Source organism: Telopea speciosissima, chromosome 2 (assembly GCF_018873765.1).
Source record: "Telopea speciosissima isolate NSW1024214 ecotype Mountain lineage chromosome 2, Tspe_v1, whole genome shotgun sequence".
Classification (NCBI taxonomy): domain Eukaryota; kingdom Viridiplantae; phylum Streptophyta; class Magnoliopsida; order Proteales; family Proteaceae; genus Telopea; species Telopea speciosissima.
This window is the reverse complement of record NC_057917.1, coordinates 60293212-60312298: the sequence shown is the minus strand read 5'-3', so window position 1 is coordinate 60312298 and position 19087 is coordinate 60293212. Positions and strand designations below refer to the sequence as shown.

Here is a 19087-nt window from a genome sequence, read left to right as displayed (position 1 = left end):
AAATGAACCATAAACAATGGCCAAACAAGGCTCTATTGAAGAGCAGGTGCCAATCTAGCCTCTAGCTGGCAGAAATTCTGGGCAGAACAGCCAAACCGAGATCTCTTGTGGATGAATGGATGCTTGCAGAAGGCTTAAGAGGAGCCAAGGAGATCAAAGAGGACCCCCAAACAAAACTAAAGCACTAAGAAGCACTCCATTTGGATTCCAAACAAGAGAGAACAAGTTGTAGATGATAACCTAACCAGACCTTCGAACAGCAGCAGCAACCAAGTGAAAGAAAACCTTCTTCCTTCTTCACTCTCCAAACTTCCTTCGAACACTTGGAAACAGCAGGATCAATGCTCTGATACCATGTTAGCTTTTAGAGTGGAAGAAGGAGAAGAGAAGAAAGCAAAAGAGAGCAGCCACGGTTTTGGTTTTGGTGTGTTATGTCTCCAAACAAGAGACTAACATTCTTATATTGAAAAGAATATATAATTACACTCAGGCCCTTAGCCTTATACAAATGACATAAAGAATACATAAAGAGGGGTTATGTATATATATACCCCTGATACAACTATTCTTAACAGCGGAATAGTTCTGAAGATGATGAACAATATGGGATATTTTCCATGGCTCGGATTAGGAAGGAACCAACAAGGGATTCTAGACTGATCACTTGGCAATCCACAGTGAATTGAGCGGGTCCAACTCAGATGATGGTAGTCAAAACCCCCAGAATTTTCCTTCTTGTATTGTCATATGCTCAGATCGTCTGAGTAGAAGGCTTCATTTGGGTAAGATCCAACCCTATGCAACTCCCAGCTTTGAGAGGTATGACATTGAGGGCTGGCCCATTGTCAATCGGAACTTGGGGGACTCGATTCCCATTGCACTCTATTGTAATGTGCAGGGCCCAATTATGGTCCTTCCCTCCAGGTGGTAGATCATCTTCGGAGAAAGAGATTGTGTTGCATAGGTTGCTCCTACAATGTGTGAGAGCTCTTCCGAACCAATTTCTATTGGTACCTGAACCTTGTTGAGTTCTTTCAGAACTGCTTCCCAATGTAACGGGGAGGCCATCAGTAACCCCTAGATGGAGATGTTAGCATGTACTTTCTTCAGCTAATTCAACACCTAATTTTCTGGTTCGTACTTGACTTGGTTCTGGGGTAGAGCGGGTGCATAGGACTTTTCTACAATCAATCCCTTATCGTTGAAGTTCTTTCCACTTCGGGTCTTCGAAACCTCAGGCTCCTTTCCATTTATGATGAGCTCTACTGGGCATAGCTCTTCATCTTCTAAGTCACTTTCAGTTATCACGAGGGCTCCTACCACGTGACTCCTTCTTGGATTAGTGACTTCGCATTCTACTTTTAAGGCAACGATTGTTTTTTGGGCCTTCTGCAGGATCTTGGATAAGGCTTCTTGCTTTCCATAGAGGTTCCTGATAAGTTGGTTGTACTCCGGATTTCGTGGACCTATTGGCAACATTTGCTGGATCATTTCGAAGGTCTCACTGGCTAATTTTTGGAACCTCATTGCTTCAGATAAAGATCCAAAATGTTCTTCCTCTCGAGCATCTTTTGACGTCTCATCATCAGTGGAGATTACCGGATGAATGTTTTCCTTGGGATCTTTCATTTGTTCATCCATGCTGATGTTGTTGAGGTGGAACCACTAGTCGTGTGCTTACATGCACTCATGGTATTCTCTACTCCCTAGTTCTGGGGATGCCGGATGGCTCCCGCATAAATCTTTTGCCAAAGCAAACATCAATGTGACTGAGTCCTCTAATTCTATCATGATCCGAGGCAATGGCCATTTATCAATTGCCGGATGGTGTCGCCACAATGCTTTCTGATACCTTGCATCTGTAGGAGCTACTTCAAAAAGCATTTGATGGATCTTACCCACCATTCGGAGGATTCTTTTCACCTTGAATGAAAGAGACCAAGCTCCTGGTCCACAGATTTCTTCATATTTATTGACAGGAGGTTCTATCTCCATTTCTGATGCTTCACTAGGTAGCTCATCACCTGCGTCCTCATCCATTACTTCCCCGTTCAGACTTTCGCTGGATGCCTCCTCATCTGAATGTTCATCAAGGGCCTCATCACTCGAGTCATCCTCTTCTTCTTTGCTGCTATCAACAAGGTGGATTCCCTCCGTTGGGTCGAAGTATGGATCTCCGACACCATACCAGATCTGATTTTCAAAACCGGGACAGGCTTTGAGTGTGGGATTTGGAAGGTTGAGCCGTCCAAAGAAAGGGAGTCTATAACCAAAAACTGAGAGAGAGGGAATATCAATAATCAGCCAAAGAGTACTGCTGGTAACGTAGGGCAGAATACCAGAAACACTTAGTAGAAGTTTAGCAAGGAATAAAGAAGGAGAAGAGAAGAAGAAGAAGAAAGAGGAAGAATCTTGCAAGGGAAGAGAAGAGAGGAAAGATAGAGAAGAGAGAGAAATAATCGCAAGGAAGAAAGGGGAGGAAGTTTGCACATGCACAGGCCACACAGGCACTCAAACAAAACCGATATTATTCCATCACTAAATCTACCCAATGAATTGAGTAACAAGCATATTTATAAAAACGAAATTGAAAGTTTCCTAATTGTAGTGTAAAACTAAAATAGAAGTAAAATCTAACTCTTATCTCCTAATTATCTAACCCAATCTAAATCTATAGTGGAATCAAGCTATAAAACTAAAAATGGAATGGTACTCTAGCCTAAGTAAAAGATTAAAAGATAAATCTAAATAAGTAAAATAAATAAACTACTAATGTCCTACTAATCCCAAATCCCAATTCGAGCCTGGTTCTTGGTTGAAACTCTCAAAAAGTTTCGGCCCGGACCAAAAAACTGCTCTTGCATCAATAAGGGAGTGCACCAATGAGATTCGACATAACGATATAGTATATAGCAGGGCAGCAAAGTCATTCATGTGAAGAGGAGAGAGATAGACACAGTGGTGTTAGCGTAACCTGCCCCGGCGGCTCAGAGAACCTTTTCCCGCATTTTAGGTACTATATTTCTTGTTTTCTGTTATAGTTTCTTTCGTTTCTTGTAATTCAATCTCAGTCATAGGATTTTAGGAGGCAGAGGTTGAAATCTTAGGGCTTTATTCTATGAATATGTTATGGGTGAAATAATAGAGGTAGAGATTTATTGATATTGACTTCAATAAACCTTGAAGAGTTTTGATTTTCCAAGCCTTGAAGAGCACATACATCCCACCTTTTGTCATTATTGGAAGAGTTCGACGATTGGTTCCATTTCCCTTTGCATCAATTTCACACAAGTCAAAGTACCTAATCAACTTGTCACCCAAACATGAAACAGGTAGGTGAAATAAGCTGGACAGGAACAGTTTAAAACAGTCAATTAAGCAATTCACAAAAGCATCTGAAGGCTCCTGTCTCAAAATGTGACATAAAGAGCCACGGTATGGTTCCAACCACAAAGCACAGTGAAGTGGCAACATCACACTTGCACAAGATGCATATGATCTGTCAGGCATCAGTTCATTCTTCACCCATTGAGATGATCCAAAGGGAGAAACCATGTCAAGGATCACTATCCCTGCAAGTGCTTCCACCCAGACTTGTATAGCATTGGTCTCATAGTTGTCAAGGTGTCGCCTAGGCATCCAGGCGGATTTCTAGATGCCTAGGCGGCTGCCACCTTATTGTAGGGCGCCTTGCACTATTTAATTCATATCGAACCAGAATCTGGCATAAATATATGCCAAATATCATTTAAGTAAATGATGTTTTTTCTTTACTTGAGATATTATTCATAAATAAGCAAAAATCCCCTACTTGAATCCAATAAAAATAGTTAAAAAAATCAAATTCCAAAAGGATAAAAAGTAATCCCCCCCAATTCAAGAACAAAAGCTTTCTAATGCTGTTTTCTCAAATCTAAAAATCCATAAATCTTAATATGATAAAACACTGCTAAAACCCAAAAGTGCGGTCAAATATTTTTTTGTTTTGATATTTAAAATATATTTTCATTCAGAACGATTTTGACAGCATTCGCGCACACCAAATAAGATTTGACCGGAACATAACTCCTTCAATATAAATCAGATTTAAGCAATCTTGGATTTGTTGGAAAACTGGTTTTGTGCTCTACCTAATACAAAAAGTCTCATGTAAAAATAAAATCATTTTATCCATCAAATTTCTTAGAGAACAAAAACATTTCTATAAATCGAGAGCAGGTTAATTACTAATTGATAAGATCATATTTTCTAAGAACAGTATAAATCAAATGTGAGAATGGGTATGCCTGAAAATGACCAATTCCAAGAACATATAAACCAAATGTATGTTTTGATTGTTTCAAACTTCCAATAGCTTGCTTCTTCAGTTCTATTGTCTTCAATTTCTATGTTGATTTTTGATGACTTGATGTGACTAAATATTGATTTTTTATGAATTGGTGTGACTTAATGTTGATTTTTGATGACTTGATGTGGCTTAATGTTGATTTTTGATGATTTAAGATACACATTGTAGCATACTAAATAATCTTAGAAAAGAGGGGAAATAAAAAATAACACTTGGGCGCCTTGGGCGCCTTGTTGCCTAAACGCTTAAACAACCCTCCACCACCTTGGGTCACCTTGCCGCCTTGACAACTACGATTAGTCTTCACCCGAATTTCTGCAATATGAACCGTCAACAACACCATCCACAAGTCTTTCACAGAAACTGAGAATGAGCCACTTCATTTCTTATCTATTACATATGATGTTCAGAACCATTTATGGTGTCACATGATCCTTTTCTTCATGGATTTAGGAATTGGAATTGGCTGATATCGGATCAGTGGTACATAAATATGGAGGGCATAAATATGGAGGGAAAAATAGTTTTATCCAAAGAAGTATCGGAATCTTGGGGGGGAAAATCATCCAATACAGTCCTATACGGCTGATCCGTATCAGTATCGATACCGGTATCAGCAGTGACCGATACCGGCACTGATGCCGTGAACTAAATCCCTGCTCTTCTTCCTTATAATCTGGAGCATTGTCCTCCTTGGCATGGTTTCAAGGATTACCATTTGGATCTGGATCAATATCGTATGGAACCAACCACCGATCCAATCTATTTTTTTTTGGTAAATAAATATATTACCGAACCCCAGAGGGGGGCAGGGAAGAGGGAACCAAAGAAACAATATACAAGAGGGGGGAGAGGAAAACAAAAAAAACAAAAAAAAACCTACAAGGTCGACAACCAGCCTGCACAGGGGGAGCGGTCAGCCAGCCTACGCAGAGGGGGCAGACCGCAAGAGGGCAAGATCAAGGCCCCAGAAAATCAAAATATGCTAGTTCCTAGGGTTGTCTGTGGAGAGCCTCTGGCAGATGCAGCTGAGCTTAGAGGACACATCGAAGGAGATGGCTTTCCAAATCACATCAAAAGATCTAGAGTTGGAAGTCCATCTCCTGAGGTTCCTCTCCATCCAGAGATGGTGGATAGTGGCGCTGAAGACAAGCTTCCCTATGGTGTCGCAGATGGAGTTCCCAGGAAAAGAACTGAGCAACCATAGCCATTCTCGATCAAAACTCCTGATCCTTCTATTGCGCGGCCAAATGGAGGCTAAAGCCTTTTTCCAGATGGTGGAAGACAAGGGACAGTCAAAGAAGAGATGAGGAATATCTTCACGGCCTATCCAACAAAGGTTGCAAAAGGGGGCTGCAGGGATGGTGCGGTGGATAAGGAAGGCTTGGGTGGGCAGGCAAAGTCTGAGGGCTCTCCAAACAGTTAGGCTATGGCGAGGAATGTGGCCTTTGAACCAAACAAGGTTATGCCAGGGGACAGAGGGGCAAGGGTCCCTAGAGAGATTCCAGGCAGAAGAGGAGGAGAATATGCCATTGGGGGAGGGGAGCCAGATAACCTTATCCGCGCGGTGGGAGGGCAAATGAGGCAAGGGAGGAAGGTTAGCCCAGATCAGAGAGATGATGTATGGGTTGAGAGAAGGGCGAGGAGTCCAAGATCCAGAGGATATGAGGGAGGAGACGGTGGCAGCCTTTGGGAGGCCAGAGTAAAAGATGGCCCTGGGGCCAAGGAGATTATAGAGGATACCAGCGGGATGCCAAGGATCAAGCCAAAGAGAAGTGGAATTGCCATCAGCAATGGAAGAGGAGATACGGAGGGCCAAAGGGCGGAGGGAGAGGATCTTACGCCAAATCCAAGAGGAGTCGGCATGGATGGGGACAGTCCAGATGGAGTCAGATTTAAGGAGATGAGAGTGGACCCAAGAGACCCAGATAGAGTCTTGGCGAGAAGAGATTCTCCAAATGAGCTTGAGGATACCCGCAGTATTAGAGTCGCGGATATAGCGGAGGCCCAGTCCACCTTCAGACTTAGGGAGGCAAATAGAATTCCAGCTGACAGGGTAGAGAAATTTAGGGGTATCGCTACCCTTCCAAAGGAAGGCGCAGAGGATGCGCTCAATGGCCTTGATGGTGGAATTGGGAATGTAGAAAATGCCAGTCCAGTAGATGTACGTAGCTTGGAGGACCGAGAGGATGCATTCAAATCTGCCCGCATAGGAGAGAAGCTTGCCTTTCCAAAGCTGGAGGCGCTTACGAATGTTGTTGAGCATAGGGGTGCAATGGTGGCTCGAGAGCCTGGCTGGAATCAGAGGAAGGCCAAGGTAGATGACAGGAAGAGAACCAATGGAGAAGCCAGTTAAGAGGCGGAGGGCCCTCTTGATTGGAGTCAGAGATTCCAGAAAGGAAGATTTTGGATTTTAGGAGGTTGACCCTAAGGCCAGAGAGAGATTCAAAGAGATGGAGAGAGTCCATGATGGCCAAGATGGAGGCGTGGAACGCCTTAGAGAAGATCATCAGATCATCGGCAAAGGCAAGATGGGAGAGGCTGATGTGCTTGCATTTAGGAAGAGGGGAAATGAGATGGAGATCAATTTTGGTTTGAAGGCTCCTGGAGAGGACTTCCAAAGCAAGGGAGAAGAGGAAAGGGGAGAGAGCGCAGCCTTGACGGATACCAACTTTAGAACGGAAAAAACAGGCGGGAGAGCCATTAACCAAGACAGAGAAGGAGGGGGAGGAGATACAGGTATAAATCCAGCGAATGAAGATAGGGGGAATCCTATGAGGGAAAGAACATCACAAAGAAAATCCCAACGGGTAGAGTCAAAAGCTTTGTGAAGATCGATTTTCAAGAGGGCCGCTGGAGAATGCGATTTGCGGTCAAAGCCTCTGACAATCTCAGAGCAAAGGATGATGTTGTCCACAATGCTTCTACCGGAGATGAAGGCCGACTGGTTAGGACTCACAAGGGAGGGAATGACCTTCTTGATCCGATTGGCAAGGATCTTGGCAATGAACTTGTAGATGAGGTTGCAGAGGGAGATGGGCCGAAAGTCAGTCAGAGAAGAAGCCCCTTCCATTTTAGGGATGAGGCAGATAAAAGTTTGATTGATCTGGGCTAACTGGCCAGGTTTGTAAAAGAAACTGCGAATGGCTTTAAAGATCTCCCCTTTGAAGGAGTCCCAGTTGCTGAGAAAGAAGCCCATACTGAACCCATCCGGGCCCAGAGCCTTGTTGGACTTGTGGGAGAGGATTGCTTGGGAGATTTCGTCATCAGAGGGGGTGGCAACGAGGAAGGTAGCAAGGGAGGGGGGAATGAACTTGTCGATGAGAGAGGGGGGATAGGGGAGGGGGGGAAGGGAAGGATTAAAAAGGGAAGAGAAGGAGGAAGCCGCCTCTTTGATGGTGGGGGAGGAGGAGAGAGAGGTCCCATCAGAAGCGACCAGGAGGGTGATGGAATTCGACTTCTGCCTAGCTTTAAGGGAGCGGTGGAAATAGGCGGAATTCGAATCACCAAGCTCCAGCAACTTGGAACGAGATTTTTGGCGGAGAAAGCTTTCCTCAAAGAGGGAGAATGAGGAAAGCTCAGCGGAGAGACACTTCTCCTTAGCGGCAAAGACCATTTTGAGAGGCTCAGACTAGAGCTTGAATTGAAAGAAGGAGAGGTCAGACCGACAAGAAGAGAGTCAGGAAGGGATGTTGCCAAAGGAGGAGAGATTCCATCTTCGAAGAGCAGATTTGGTGTTGCGGAGCTTACGAGCCAGGGCAACCAGAGGGAGAGAGGGGGAAGAGACTGAAAGACGCCAAGCTTTTTCTATGGTGGGAAGGTAAAAGGGGGTGGGACGTCCACATGTCGAAGAACTTGAAAGGCTTGGGGCCAAACGAGGAATAAGGCTTGAGAGAGATGAGGCAGGGGCAGTGGTCGGAGAGACCTTGAAGAAGAAAGGAGGCATGGGAATGGGGGAGAGAGGATAACCAGGATTCATTTACGAGAAAACGGTCAAGCTTGCAAGCAATGCGGTCAGAGCCAACGCGACGGTTGTGCCAGGTGAGAGGGGAACCAAACCACCGGAGATCATCTAAGCCAAGGTCTTCAATGCAATCATTGAAAGGGTCGACCGCCGAAAGGTCGATGGGCCTACCACCTAGCTTCTCAAGCTGTGAACAGACAACATTGAAGTCCCCGCCAATGCCCCAAGGAAGGGAGTCCAACCCCGGCCTAAGGAGGGAGAGATCGGACCAAAGGGTCAGACGGTCAAAGGCCTGGTTGAAAGCATAAACCACAATGATGAAGAGAGGAGACGGAGAGTTGTGAAAGACAAGGCAAAGATGGACGAATTGGGAGGAGGAGTGGGAAAGGGAGATGTGGAGTTTGGAAGGGTCTCAGAGAATCCAGATCCGACCAGAAGTAGAATGGGTGTAATTAGAAAGGAAAGACCAGGAGGGGGCAATGGAGGCAGCGATACGGGGGGCGTTTTCCTGGAGAACACGTGTCTCGAGAAGGCCGCAAAAGGAGTTAGAGGATTTGATGAAGGAACGAAGCTCGAGATGCTTGGCCAAGGAATTAAGGCCACGGACATTCCAAATAAAACCAGATAGCATAAGGACTAAGGCAAACGGGAGAGCAAAATTCTAGGAGGGGTGCTCTTATGGCGCCTGCGGCCATAGGCCACCGCCGGGCTGCGAACCAAAGGCCGACGAGGGGGGAGGGGTAAGGCCACCCCAGGAAGGAAAGGGTGGAATTTAGCAGATAAGGCTAGAAGGGTGGGGGAGGGGGACAGGGGGGAGACAAGGGGGGGTCGAAAGAGGGAATGAGAGGTACCGAAGTGGACCGGGAAAGAGTTGGGAGGGAGGAGAAGGTGATTAGTAGAGGGTTGGGGTAAGATTTTTGGTAGAGATGGGTTGGTGGTTGGATGATAGGGAGGTTGTAAGTGAAAAAGGATTTGGGGTGAGAAATGGTGCTCGGTTGGGCCAAGAGGCTGGGCTGGGAGGTGGGAGGGGGGGTTTGGATGGGTCAAGGGAGGGGGCTGCGACTGATTTGGAGAGGGGGGGATGGGCCGAAAAGAAGGGCCAATAGGAGAAGGTGGTTGGGCCAAGCAGGTGGGCTGGGAGGTTAAAAAAGAGGAGGGGGGATGGGCCGTGAAGATGGGCCAGAAAAGGGGAAGTGTTTAGTAAGGGAAAAAGGGAGGGAAAAGGGGTCACATGTTGGAAGCCACGTGGAGGGAGCAGGGGTAGGTAAAAGGGGGGTAATTTAGTCACTAGGGAGAGACCATGGGGGGGTTTGAAAAACGACAAAGAGGGGGGGGTTATACCTTACGATAGCGTGGTTGTCTTGGACCAAGGAACTATCACGAACATGGCTAAGGGTCCTTTGCTGGGAACTCGCAGAGACCATAGCAAGAGCGCAATCGCCCAAATCTGGAAGGGAGGAAGCCTCGATGTGGATGTCAAGCGCAGGCAAATCGTCTGAGAGAGACAGGGGAGGCGACAACAGTGATTGATCGAGGGTCGCAGGCAGCAGAACATCATCTACAGTGGCTTTCGAGCAGCTTTCAAGGGAGGCGTCCAGTCCAGGCTCAGTGGTCAGGCCATCAGAGGGAGCAGGGGTTGCAGGTATTGGAGGTTCCTTCGGAGAAGGCTGCACACGGCGTTGCAGGAGGCGCTTGTTACGGCGGCGACGAGAGATCGATCTTCCAATACGAGGCGAAGCCGGCGAGAGAACAGGAAGAGGAGTTGCAGCGGCGACGGGAGATAGATCTTCCACTTCAGAAGGTAGGGCTTGCACAGGGACAGGTTGAACTGAAGCAGCAGTGTTTTCCAAAGCGGGGGAGAGGACCGAAGAAGAGGATGGTAAATCACCCGGCAAAGCAACAAGGGAAAGAGAAGCAGCGGCACAGTTTTTTGTTGAGTGCCCAAAGGTCTTACAGTGGTCGCATCGAGGGGACAACCAATCGAATTTGATAGGCTGAGCAAAGCTGAACCCATCGTCTTCAACAACCGTGATGAACGAGGGAGGAGCAATCTCAGCAGAAACGTCAACACAAATACAAGCGTAAGAGAGACGGTCCATCTTGAGAGTGCGAGCATCAGTGTGCAGGGGGAAACCAACAACAGAGCCAAGGCGGCTGAGACATTCGCGTGACCAATAATGGAGGGGGAGGCCAGGGAGGGTGATCCATAGGGGAACAGTGCTAAATTCGATCTTGTGGAGCAGGAGATGGGGGGTCCATTGCCGGAGGAAGATAGGCTGGGAGCCCACCATCCAGGGAGCACCCTCCAGAACACTAGCTTTAATCTCATCGGAGAAGAAGCGGAAGACGAAAACACTAGTGTCAAGGAGGAAAATTTCAAATGATCCAGCAGGTCTCCATTGCTTTGACAGGGAGGCTTTGACAAGGTTGAAAGGGGGTCTAGGTCCAAGGAAGTGTCCTACCAGGCAGGAGTTCCACTTTTGAAGCTCAGGGGATAGGAGAGAATCAGGGCAATGGGCAACAGGGAGGCCATTTTCTACAGCAGGGGGGAAGTAGGATAGGGATGGGTCTGCAGAGGAGAGGGGCGAGGATGACTAGAGGAGAGATGACCAGGTTTTGGTACCAAGAGAGAGCGAGGGAGAGGGAGGGACAGGAGGAGATGATGGCAGCTGGGAGGAAGGTGGGGGGAAGACAGTGGAGAGGGCTGCCGGAGGCAGGGGAAGGGGGGGAACCGGGAGGGTGGTTCATTTCATCCTGAGATGAAATGAAAGTAGATTATAACCCTATTAAGATTATTGATCCAATCTGTTACACATAGTGGATCAACAAACCCACTGCAATATTGGGCTTTTCCCTGTGGACAAGCTTGACTTTCATTTGGATGGTCACATCCAATACTAATCTGGATCGGTATCACTTGGGAGTAATCTGGATTCTGATACTGCTCTTCAATCCTTGTCAAAGTTGTGGGAGACTCATTTTCTACATTGGGATTCATGAGTGATCTGCTTCTCATCCTCAGCCTTGCCTCCCTCAATTACCTCATTCTCTCATGAAAGACTCACAACTGAAAACCATATTCAAGGCTCATCAAACAATACACTTTCAGCTACTTAAGGGCTATAATTGCATAAGGCCCAATCACATGTTTCTTTTCCCATTCTTCTGTTACCAACTGACAATAAGGATGATTCTCGATGGCCCCATGTGCTTTCAAATGCAGACACACCCACCTTCTTTTTTTATGCTCACTACGGAGGAAGTGGGTACTCCAGCACTAAGCTGACTATTGTAATTTCACATGCAATCTTGGTGAAACAATCTAGTCAAGGAATTTAGCAAGCAAGAATTTACTTCATTAAGATTTAAGAGGCACTTTCTCTTTTTGGTAACTATAACAAAAGTGCACAAATGGATCAATAACATATAGTTTTATTAATATTGATTGCATGCATTTGCAGTAGACATGCTAAAAGCCTAAGAAAGAACTTTATGCCCCAGTTCGTGATAAACTTAGAAATCATCTAAACTGCAACAAACTAAACAAGTGTGGTATTAGATGCCATATTATTTAGCATGTAATGCAAACTCTGCCACCAGATTCTCAAACTTATTTTCCCAAACATTCAAAACATATCAAAGTAAAAGATCCTACAACATACCATTTCTTTTACCATACTCCACCCCCCGCGGAAAAAAAAAAAGTTTTATACCTTTCAATTTCCAACACCAAATGCAAAATGTAATATAGAAATAAATAGGACAAACAGATGTATCTATGTGTCACTTACTTCTCCTTTTTTTGTCTCGTCCAGCCGGTTGTAAAATCTTAGAACATAAACATCCTATACAAAAAATCAGTTTATCATTAGCATCTCAAGACATACAAGATGTGATCAATGCTGGAAAGAGCAAATTGTAGAAGAAGAAAATCATAGTATTCAAGGATTGGACCAGAACTTAAAAGAATAAATAGAAGTGAACTATTTGATGAGAGGGAGATCCTGCAAAGTGATTATTTTATGTATCTGGGCTCAATCATAGATAAGGAAGGAGAAATAGAGGATGATGTCAGAGAATTAAAATATGATGGATGAAGTGTAGAGGTGCGTCCTCAGTGTTATGTGATGGACATGCATCATGAAGGAGCTATGATGTATAATGCAGAATGTTAGGTAGTTAAGAAACATCATATAGATAAACTTAGTGTAGCTGAGAGCCTGAAACGAGGATGTTGAGATGGATGTGTGGTAAAACTAGAAAGGATAAAGTAAAGAATGATCAAATTAGAGCCGATTTGGGAGTAGCTCTGATACATGATAAGCTAAGAGAAAGTCGTTTGAAGTGGCATGGCCATGTACAATGAAGGCCTTTAGATGCTCCAGTACGAAGCAGTGACTTGATTCAATTGAAGGAGCTAAAAGAGCCAGGGGTAGACCTAAAATGACTGTAGGAGAAGTAGTGAGGAAAGACATGCCTAGCTTAGGCCTTGTATCATGTATGGCTTTGAATAGAGCTGATTGGAGAGTAAGGATCCATGTAGCCAACCCAATTTAATTGGGATAAGGCTAAGTTGTTGTTGTTGAACTATTTGTACATACTATGATAGAAAAGTTGTAGATTACCAACCAAGCCTTACCTGCTGATTGACCCTCTTACGTCCTAGTTCCTCCACCATAAGAGTGTGCCCAATGACACCCTTCCTGATTGGTTTCTGAAACAAGAGAGGGAAAAAGGTATTCTCAATGAATGCATACAAAAAAAAAAAATTAGAGGGGGAGAGATTGATCTCCAGAACTAGCTAAACATGTTGTCATATAATTAAGAAGAGCAAAATCCATTGTAGGAATCCAAATTAAGAATCATGTGACATTTGTGACATTGTGAAGAAGTTGACATTCTGCCCCTTATTAGCTGATGCATGTGAAAACCTTTTTATCCCCTAATTTTTAGGATGAACAGCGGATAGATGATGTGCATTATTTTAAAAATCAAAATGAATGAGAAGAAAAGAAAATGGTTTTGCAGACTGCTAAAAGGCTGCCACACAATATTAACTTTCTAATCGAACATCCATATTAAGGGGCCAATTGACATATTCAATACAACAACAAACAAAATCACTTGACTTAGAGTGAGAAACTGCACTAGCTTGTGAACCCAAGTAAACCAATTTGCACACATAATTATAGCTCATCGTAAAACATTCATGATCAACATAGCTTCTTATTTGGGGAAATACAGCTATGTTTTTTATGTTAAGGCTCTTCGACCCCATAAAAAATTATGCAACCGCTCTTTTTGTTTCCAGATAAAAGGCAATAAAAAGGATATTTATCAATAAAATCAGTATAAAAGAGTAGGATTTCATTTGAAATTTGCTGTTTTACTCTCTTCTTTTTTTTTCTTTTTCTTTTTTTAACCAGGAAACAAATAAAGCTTAAATTCTAAGAGCTTCAATCATGAGCATAGAATTTATTGTTTCAGGTGTCCTGTTCTGTGCCTAGTAGAATTCAATCATTCACTGTCACCCAATCGTCCTGAAAAGATCCTTATCTCACACTTTCCTCACAGAGACCAAGACGAGGCTATAAGCCTAAAAGTCTGCAGGTTAAACAAAATTTGCTCATTTTCCCACATGATGATTGATGTCCTCAACAAAACAACAAAAACAATGTCCCAGGGAGTAACCCAGTCCATGTTAAGGAACATCAGAACATGATGACAGAACGTCAAAGCAAAAATATGATAAAGGAACACCGAAAAAAGTGATTAATTGATTCCTTACCCATACATGAGGCAAACCTGAGGAAAAAAGAACCATCTCCACCTTCCATGCACAAATTCCAACAGAAGGCCTTGATTTTTGTGAAACTTTTGATTTTCATACGGTTTCATAAGGATATACTTCCCCCCCCCCCTTTAATGGCACCACACTTATTAACTGTTGAATAAAAAAATTTTATCTGAAGGTGCCATGAGGTCCTAAGCCTCGGAGTACTTTGTCCCGATTACATATCAAATGAAACATAATCCAGAGAATCTATTACCGGAACATCTCCTCGTAACTCATCCTCCTTGTACCCATCCATGACAGCCTTAGTGTAGGTAAAACCATTTGGAGTTTTAAAAAAAAAAAAAAAGACACTTTCTGAGATTACCTTTCCCTTATATGTAAAAGGATAAGGAGGTATTTGGAGCTTAGAGGTTCCTCTCTCAACATGTCTTCACATTCTTTCACCATTACCACTGCATAATTGATAAATTTAAGGAATGCAGGGAGTATGTGATTTATCACTTTCCATGTGGAAAGGTATGCAGTTTTGATGGGGACTACAAGATTCCTAACCAAGGGGAGTGATATCATATATCTAACAATTGACTACATGCCACAAATTCCGCTGTTTCTTAAGGAGACACTGGAAAAACTACTCAATGACGTTACATTTTTCCTTTTAATTTCATATTTCCTAGACCTTCATTGAATTTTTCTTGGAGACCATTTTCTAAACTCATAAGATTTTCTTTATCATATTGATTTCTGTATGTTCTCTTCTTCTCTCAACCACTTTGGCGTAAGCCTTGAAGACTAGCATGAAGCAAACTAATAAAATGGAGAAGGTGGATATGATTAGAATAATACTGAGGCAAGACAGCCTAGTGTTTTAAAACCAAGTGCTGAACTACAATAGAAAGGTGGTGGGAAAAAGGTAGGATGGGTTAGGGTTTTAAGAAATAGGGAAAGCTACTGTTTTGGGACTGTCAGTACCCTGAACAGTAACACTTGGAAGAATACGGGAAGAGAGAAAGATAGCAGTTCAATACAAGAAAGAAAAAAGAGATCGATCTGTTAGGGGGTGAAAGAGAGGAGCCTTCACTTGGCACACACTTCAAATCAAATTTCTTTAATTCAACTCTAATTGATAAGGGATTGATTGCACAATTATTAGGGGGGGAAATCTCCTAAATCTGAGACTCTTAGCTAGATAGACTAACTTAACTAACAAGACTCTAAAATACTAATTAGAATTGTGGAAGCCTAAGTCTTCTAGATCACTTGGGCCCACACAACTAATCACAATAGGACTCTCTAATGACTAAACTAAAGCCAACTTACATCCTTTAGACCACCACTATTGGGTTTTATAATTCAGTCCATTATGTAAAAAACCAAATAATAAAAATGCAAGGACTTCATGCATTTTTGGATCTCTACTCTTTTTGGCTGGTATCTCTGATGATAAAAAGGTTCTCCTTCAAGCAAGGACTTCATTCCCATTGGGCCATCTCCCAGTTAAGTATTTGGGTCTGCCTCTTATTCCAGCTAGGCTGACAGGCTGACAGCCCATCATTGCACTCCAATTTTGGATTTCATGTGCAAGAAACTGCAGTTATGGAAAGGTAAACTCCTCTCATATGCTGGCTGTCTTGAGTTAATCAGATCGGTTCTCCAATCTTCTTATATTTATTGGTCTGGAACCTTCAGTCTACCTCAATCAATCATAAAAGATATTGAAAATCTCATGTGCTCATTCCTTTGGAAAGGTAAAGAACCGTCTCGCTTCCTCCATCCAATGAGTTGGGCATCAGTTTGCCTCCCCAAATCGGAAGGAGGCCTTGGTTTGCGAAGAATTAAAGAGGTAAATTCAGCTGGTATTCTCAAATTGATATGGAAAATTGCTATCAAGAGGAAAAGCATATGTGTCAATTGGATATATGCAAGGCTGCTTAGAAATGACTCCATACGGTCAGGTCCCCACAACCTCCGATGCCTCTTGGGATTGGAGAAAAATCCTATATCTCAGGCCTATAGTCATTGAAGCTATTTTATGCAAGATTGAAGGTGCTTCCACTAAAGTTTGGATAGACCACTGGCATCCGTTGGGACTCTTCCTTCCTATTATTGGCTACAGAGAGATACACAGATTGGGTCTTCACAAACACTCTTTAGTTTCAGAAATCATTGACCAGAATGGTTGGATCCCCCTTCCCTCCCCTCTCCTATCAGATATTTGGAATGCTCTCCCCTCCATCTCTAGAAGTATGACAGGAGCAGGAGATATAGTCAGCTGGACTCATCTTCTTCAGGGATATTTAAAGCTAAGTCTGCCTGGGACCTCATCAGATCAAGGGGGACAACTTCACCTTGGAGAAAGATCGTTTGGTTTAAAGGCCACACCCCCGGCACAGCTCTTGTGTGTGGAGAGCTCTCTTCAACTGTCTTCCTACACAATCTTTTCTTCTCCACCAGCACATCCAGCTGATCCTACTTGCTGCCTTTGTCAAAATGCCATGGAAGACGTCAATCACCTCTTCTTCGAATGCCCATCCTCCTCTTCAATTTGGGCAAGAGTGTTAGACCATTGCTAGCCTAAAAGGACGAAGAATTCTCCCATTCAACAGAGAGTGGATATGGGTGGATATGTCTTTTGCGGGAAATACTATCTATGATTTAATTGGGAAACTTGCTTTTGGTGCATCCATTTCTTCGATTTGGATGGAGCGCAATATAAGAAGATGGACTTCAACTCAAGACCTCTTCGTCAGATTTGGGATTCCATCTTTTTTTATGTAATCAGTAAAGTTCTTATGACCTCTCCTAGTTGTATTCCCTCCCCAAGGAACAGGCATATTATTGTATCTTGGGGCCTCCCCTCTTCCCTTGTCTCCCCCCCCCCTCCCCTCATAAGGGTTCTCTCTTGTATGTAGTATGTACTATTGTTTTCTTTCCCCTGCCCCCTGGGGGGTGCGCCTTGTTGCTTTTATTCCTTTTGGTAATGAATATATTATTCACCCGGAAAAAAATGCAATATCCAATAGATATCAAAATAGAACCAATTTTAGGACTGGGTCTGCATTAAATACTTCACCCAAAGAGATGTTTTTTCTTCTAAGTACCAGTTTTTTAAGAAACCAACCATGGAATTGACACTCAAAGTAGCACAGATTAGATATTGGACTTCTTACCCTTAAGGGTATCCATGGTAGCACAAAGGCCAACCCTTCCTCTCATGCTCTAAAATCCTTACACATTTATTACATAAGCTCGCGTAAATAATTATTTCTGTTAAGGAAACTTCGTCACCCTACTAACAATAGAAAAGGACAGGCATACATATGATAAGGTTTATGTCCACCAAGAGGAATAAAACATCTCATATTGGACGTCCATTGGAATTTTAAGTCGTGAATCATGCTTTAAGATGGACTCATCTCATATTTGTAAATAGTGTATCAATTAACAAAAATTGAAAACAGGCTATCCCAGGTTTTCACCAAATGAACACATGTTAATTATTTATTCGAATTCGGACTAGGGTTCAATATGAGTACTTTCGAAGAAGATATTAATGTGCTACGTGCTCTGGAGAATCAAAAATGCTAATTGTTTCATACCCGGAGATCATCGAACCTACACTCACTTTCTGTTTTGTCTTTTTTTTTTCCCCTTTTTTTTTTTTTGGAGGGAGGGGGGGGCGCGGGAGACTAAAGAAGATTGATGCAACAGTCTCGGATTCTTTTCTTGGAATTTCAAAATTCAATAGCGAGATCAAAAATAGAATAACTAATTCAAAACGAAGAAATATATGGAGAAATAATCAAATAAAAAGAAAAAAGATGAAAACCTTACAATGCCAGGATTCTCATGAGGATCTCGCTTGTACATCTCAACGTGTCGGCCTCTCAATAACAAAAAACGAAGGTGACAAAATTCATGTCCGATGGAATTGACGCCGAGATGAAAGACCAAACCGAAATACTCGATCATCCCTTTGTCTTCCGAACCGAACTCCGAACCTTCTCTGTCCGAACCTTCGCTGGCTGCCATTTTAGACGATGGCGAAGGCGAAGACATTTACGCTGCAGCCCTTTTTCCTTTCAACAAATTTTTCTCTGTATTCAGAGATTAGATATAATAAGTTTATGTATGTTCTCTCTCAGATTCATCATAGAACAGAGAGATAAAGCTGTGGAGCTACTACGTTTACAGAAGAAAGAAAGAAAGAAAGAAACCGACCTTTTGACGCTTTTATATATCACTTTTGAATTGAGAACAATCAAGTGACAAACTAACAGCAGCAACAGTGAAACACAGAGAATGAGCGAAATGAAAAATCTAAGAGCGGAAACGCTGAGGAAACGCGTCTAGAAACGCTAGGGAAACGCGTCCATGGTTGGTTCGAGGATCCTCGATGCAACGGCTGTGTCGATTGTCGACAGTCGAGACAAAGGCTTTGTCGTCGTCGCCCGCCCGAACTCAGAAGCCACGTGCCCCCTTTACCGAGTGCAGATCCGTAATTTCGTCCATGCTCGAACTAATCATGGGTAAATGTGAATTTCATAGTGCTTTTTGGCAGGTGAGGGTCCACGTAGTTTATTATTGAACCGAACCACCGTCCTGCTTGAACCGGATCAACTCCATTGGGGAATGGATAGACGATGGAGACCATTCATCTGAAACCATCACATGTTTTCTCTGACTTGTCATGTCAGACCGGGTTTGACTGAGTCTGGCCAGTCAGAAGGAGTAGTGTTAGCATGACCAATAGGGGGATAAAAATTTCACCCTTCCTTTATCCAATTATGTTTGTTCATTACGTAGGAGCGACATGCAGTAATACAAGGTAAAATAATAGAATAATACCATTCTAGAGAGTGGAGAATGATAATTCCTTCTTATTTGCATATACCATAAAGATAAGAAGAAAAAAGAAGAATGGAAAGGGCGAGACAACAAAGCATGCTTTACAGCCAAAAGTGGTGAAATAGGACCA

At 43.3% G+C, this 19087-nt stretch overlaps 1 protein-coding gene across 4 annotated transcripts in view; it reads right to left on the bottom strand.

Annotated features, from left to right (window-relative positions):
• The window catches only part of LOC122651836 (protein ENHANCED DISEASE RESISTANCE 2-like), a 160103-nt gene extending 141925 nt beyond the window's left edge, over positions 1–18178 (bottom strand). For all 4 annotated transcript variants that reach the window (XR_006331522.1, XM_043845386.1, XM_043845388.1 and 1 more), the window contains exons 1-3: positions 17944–18178; positions 12952–13026; positions 12104–12157 (exon numbers count right to left, since the gene is read on the bottom strand). Coding sequence is in view for 3 of the 4 variants with exons in the window: in XM_043845386.1 (XP_043701321.1) it covers positions 12104–12157; positions 12952–13026; positions 17944–18168 (354 nt within the window). In the remaining variant the exon portion in view is untranslated. The remainder of the gene's footprint in view (positions 1–12103; positions 12158–12951; positions 13027–17943) is intronic.
• Positions 18179–19087: the final 909 nt, after the last annotated feature.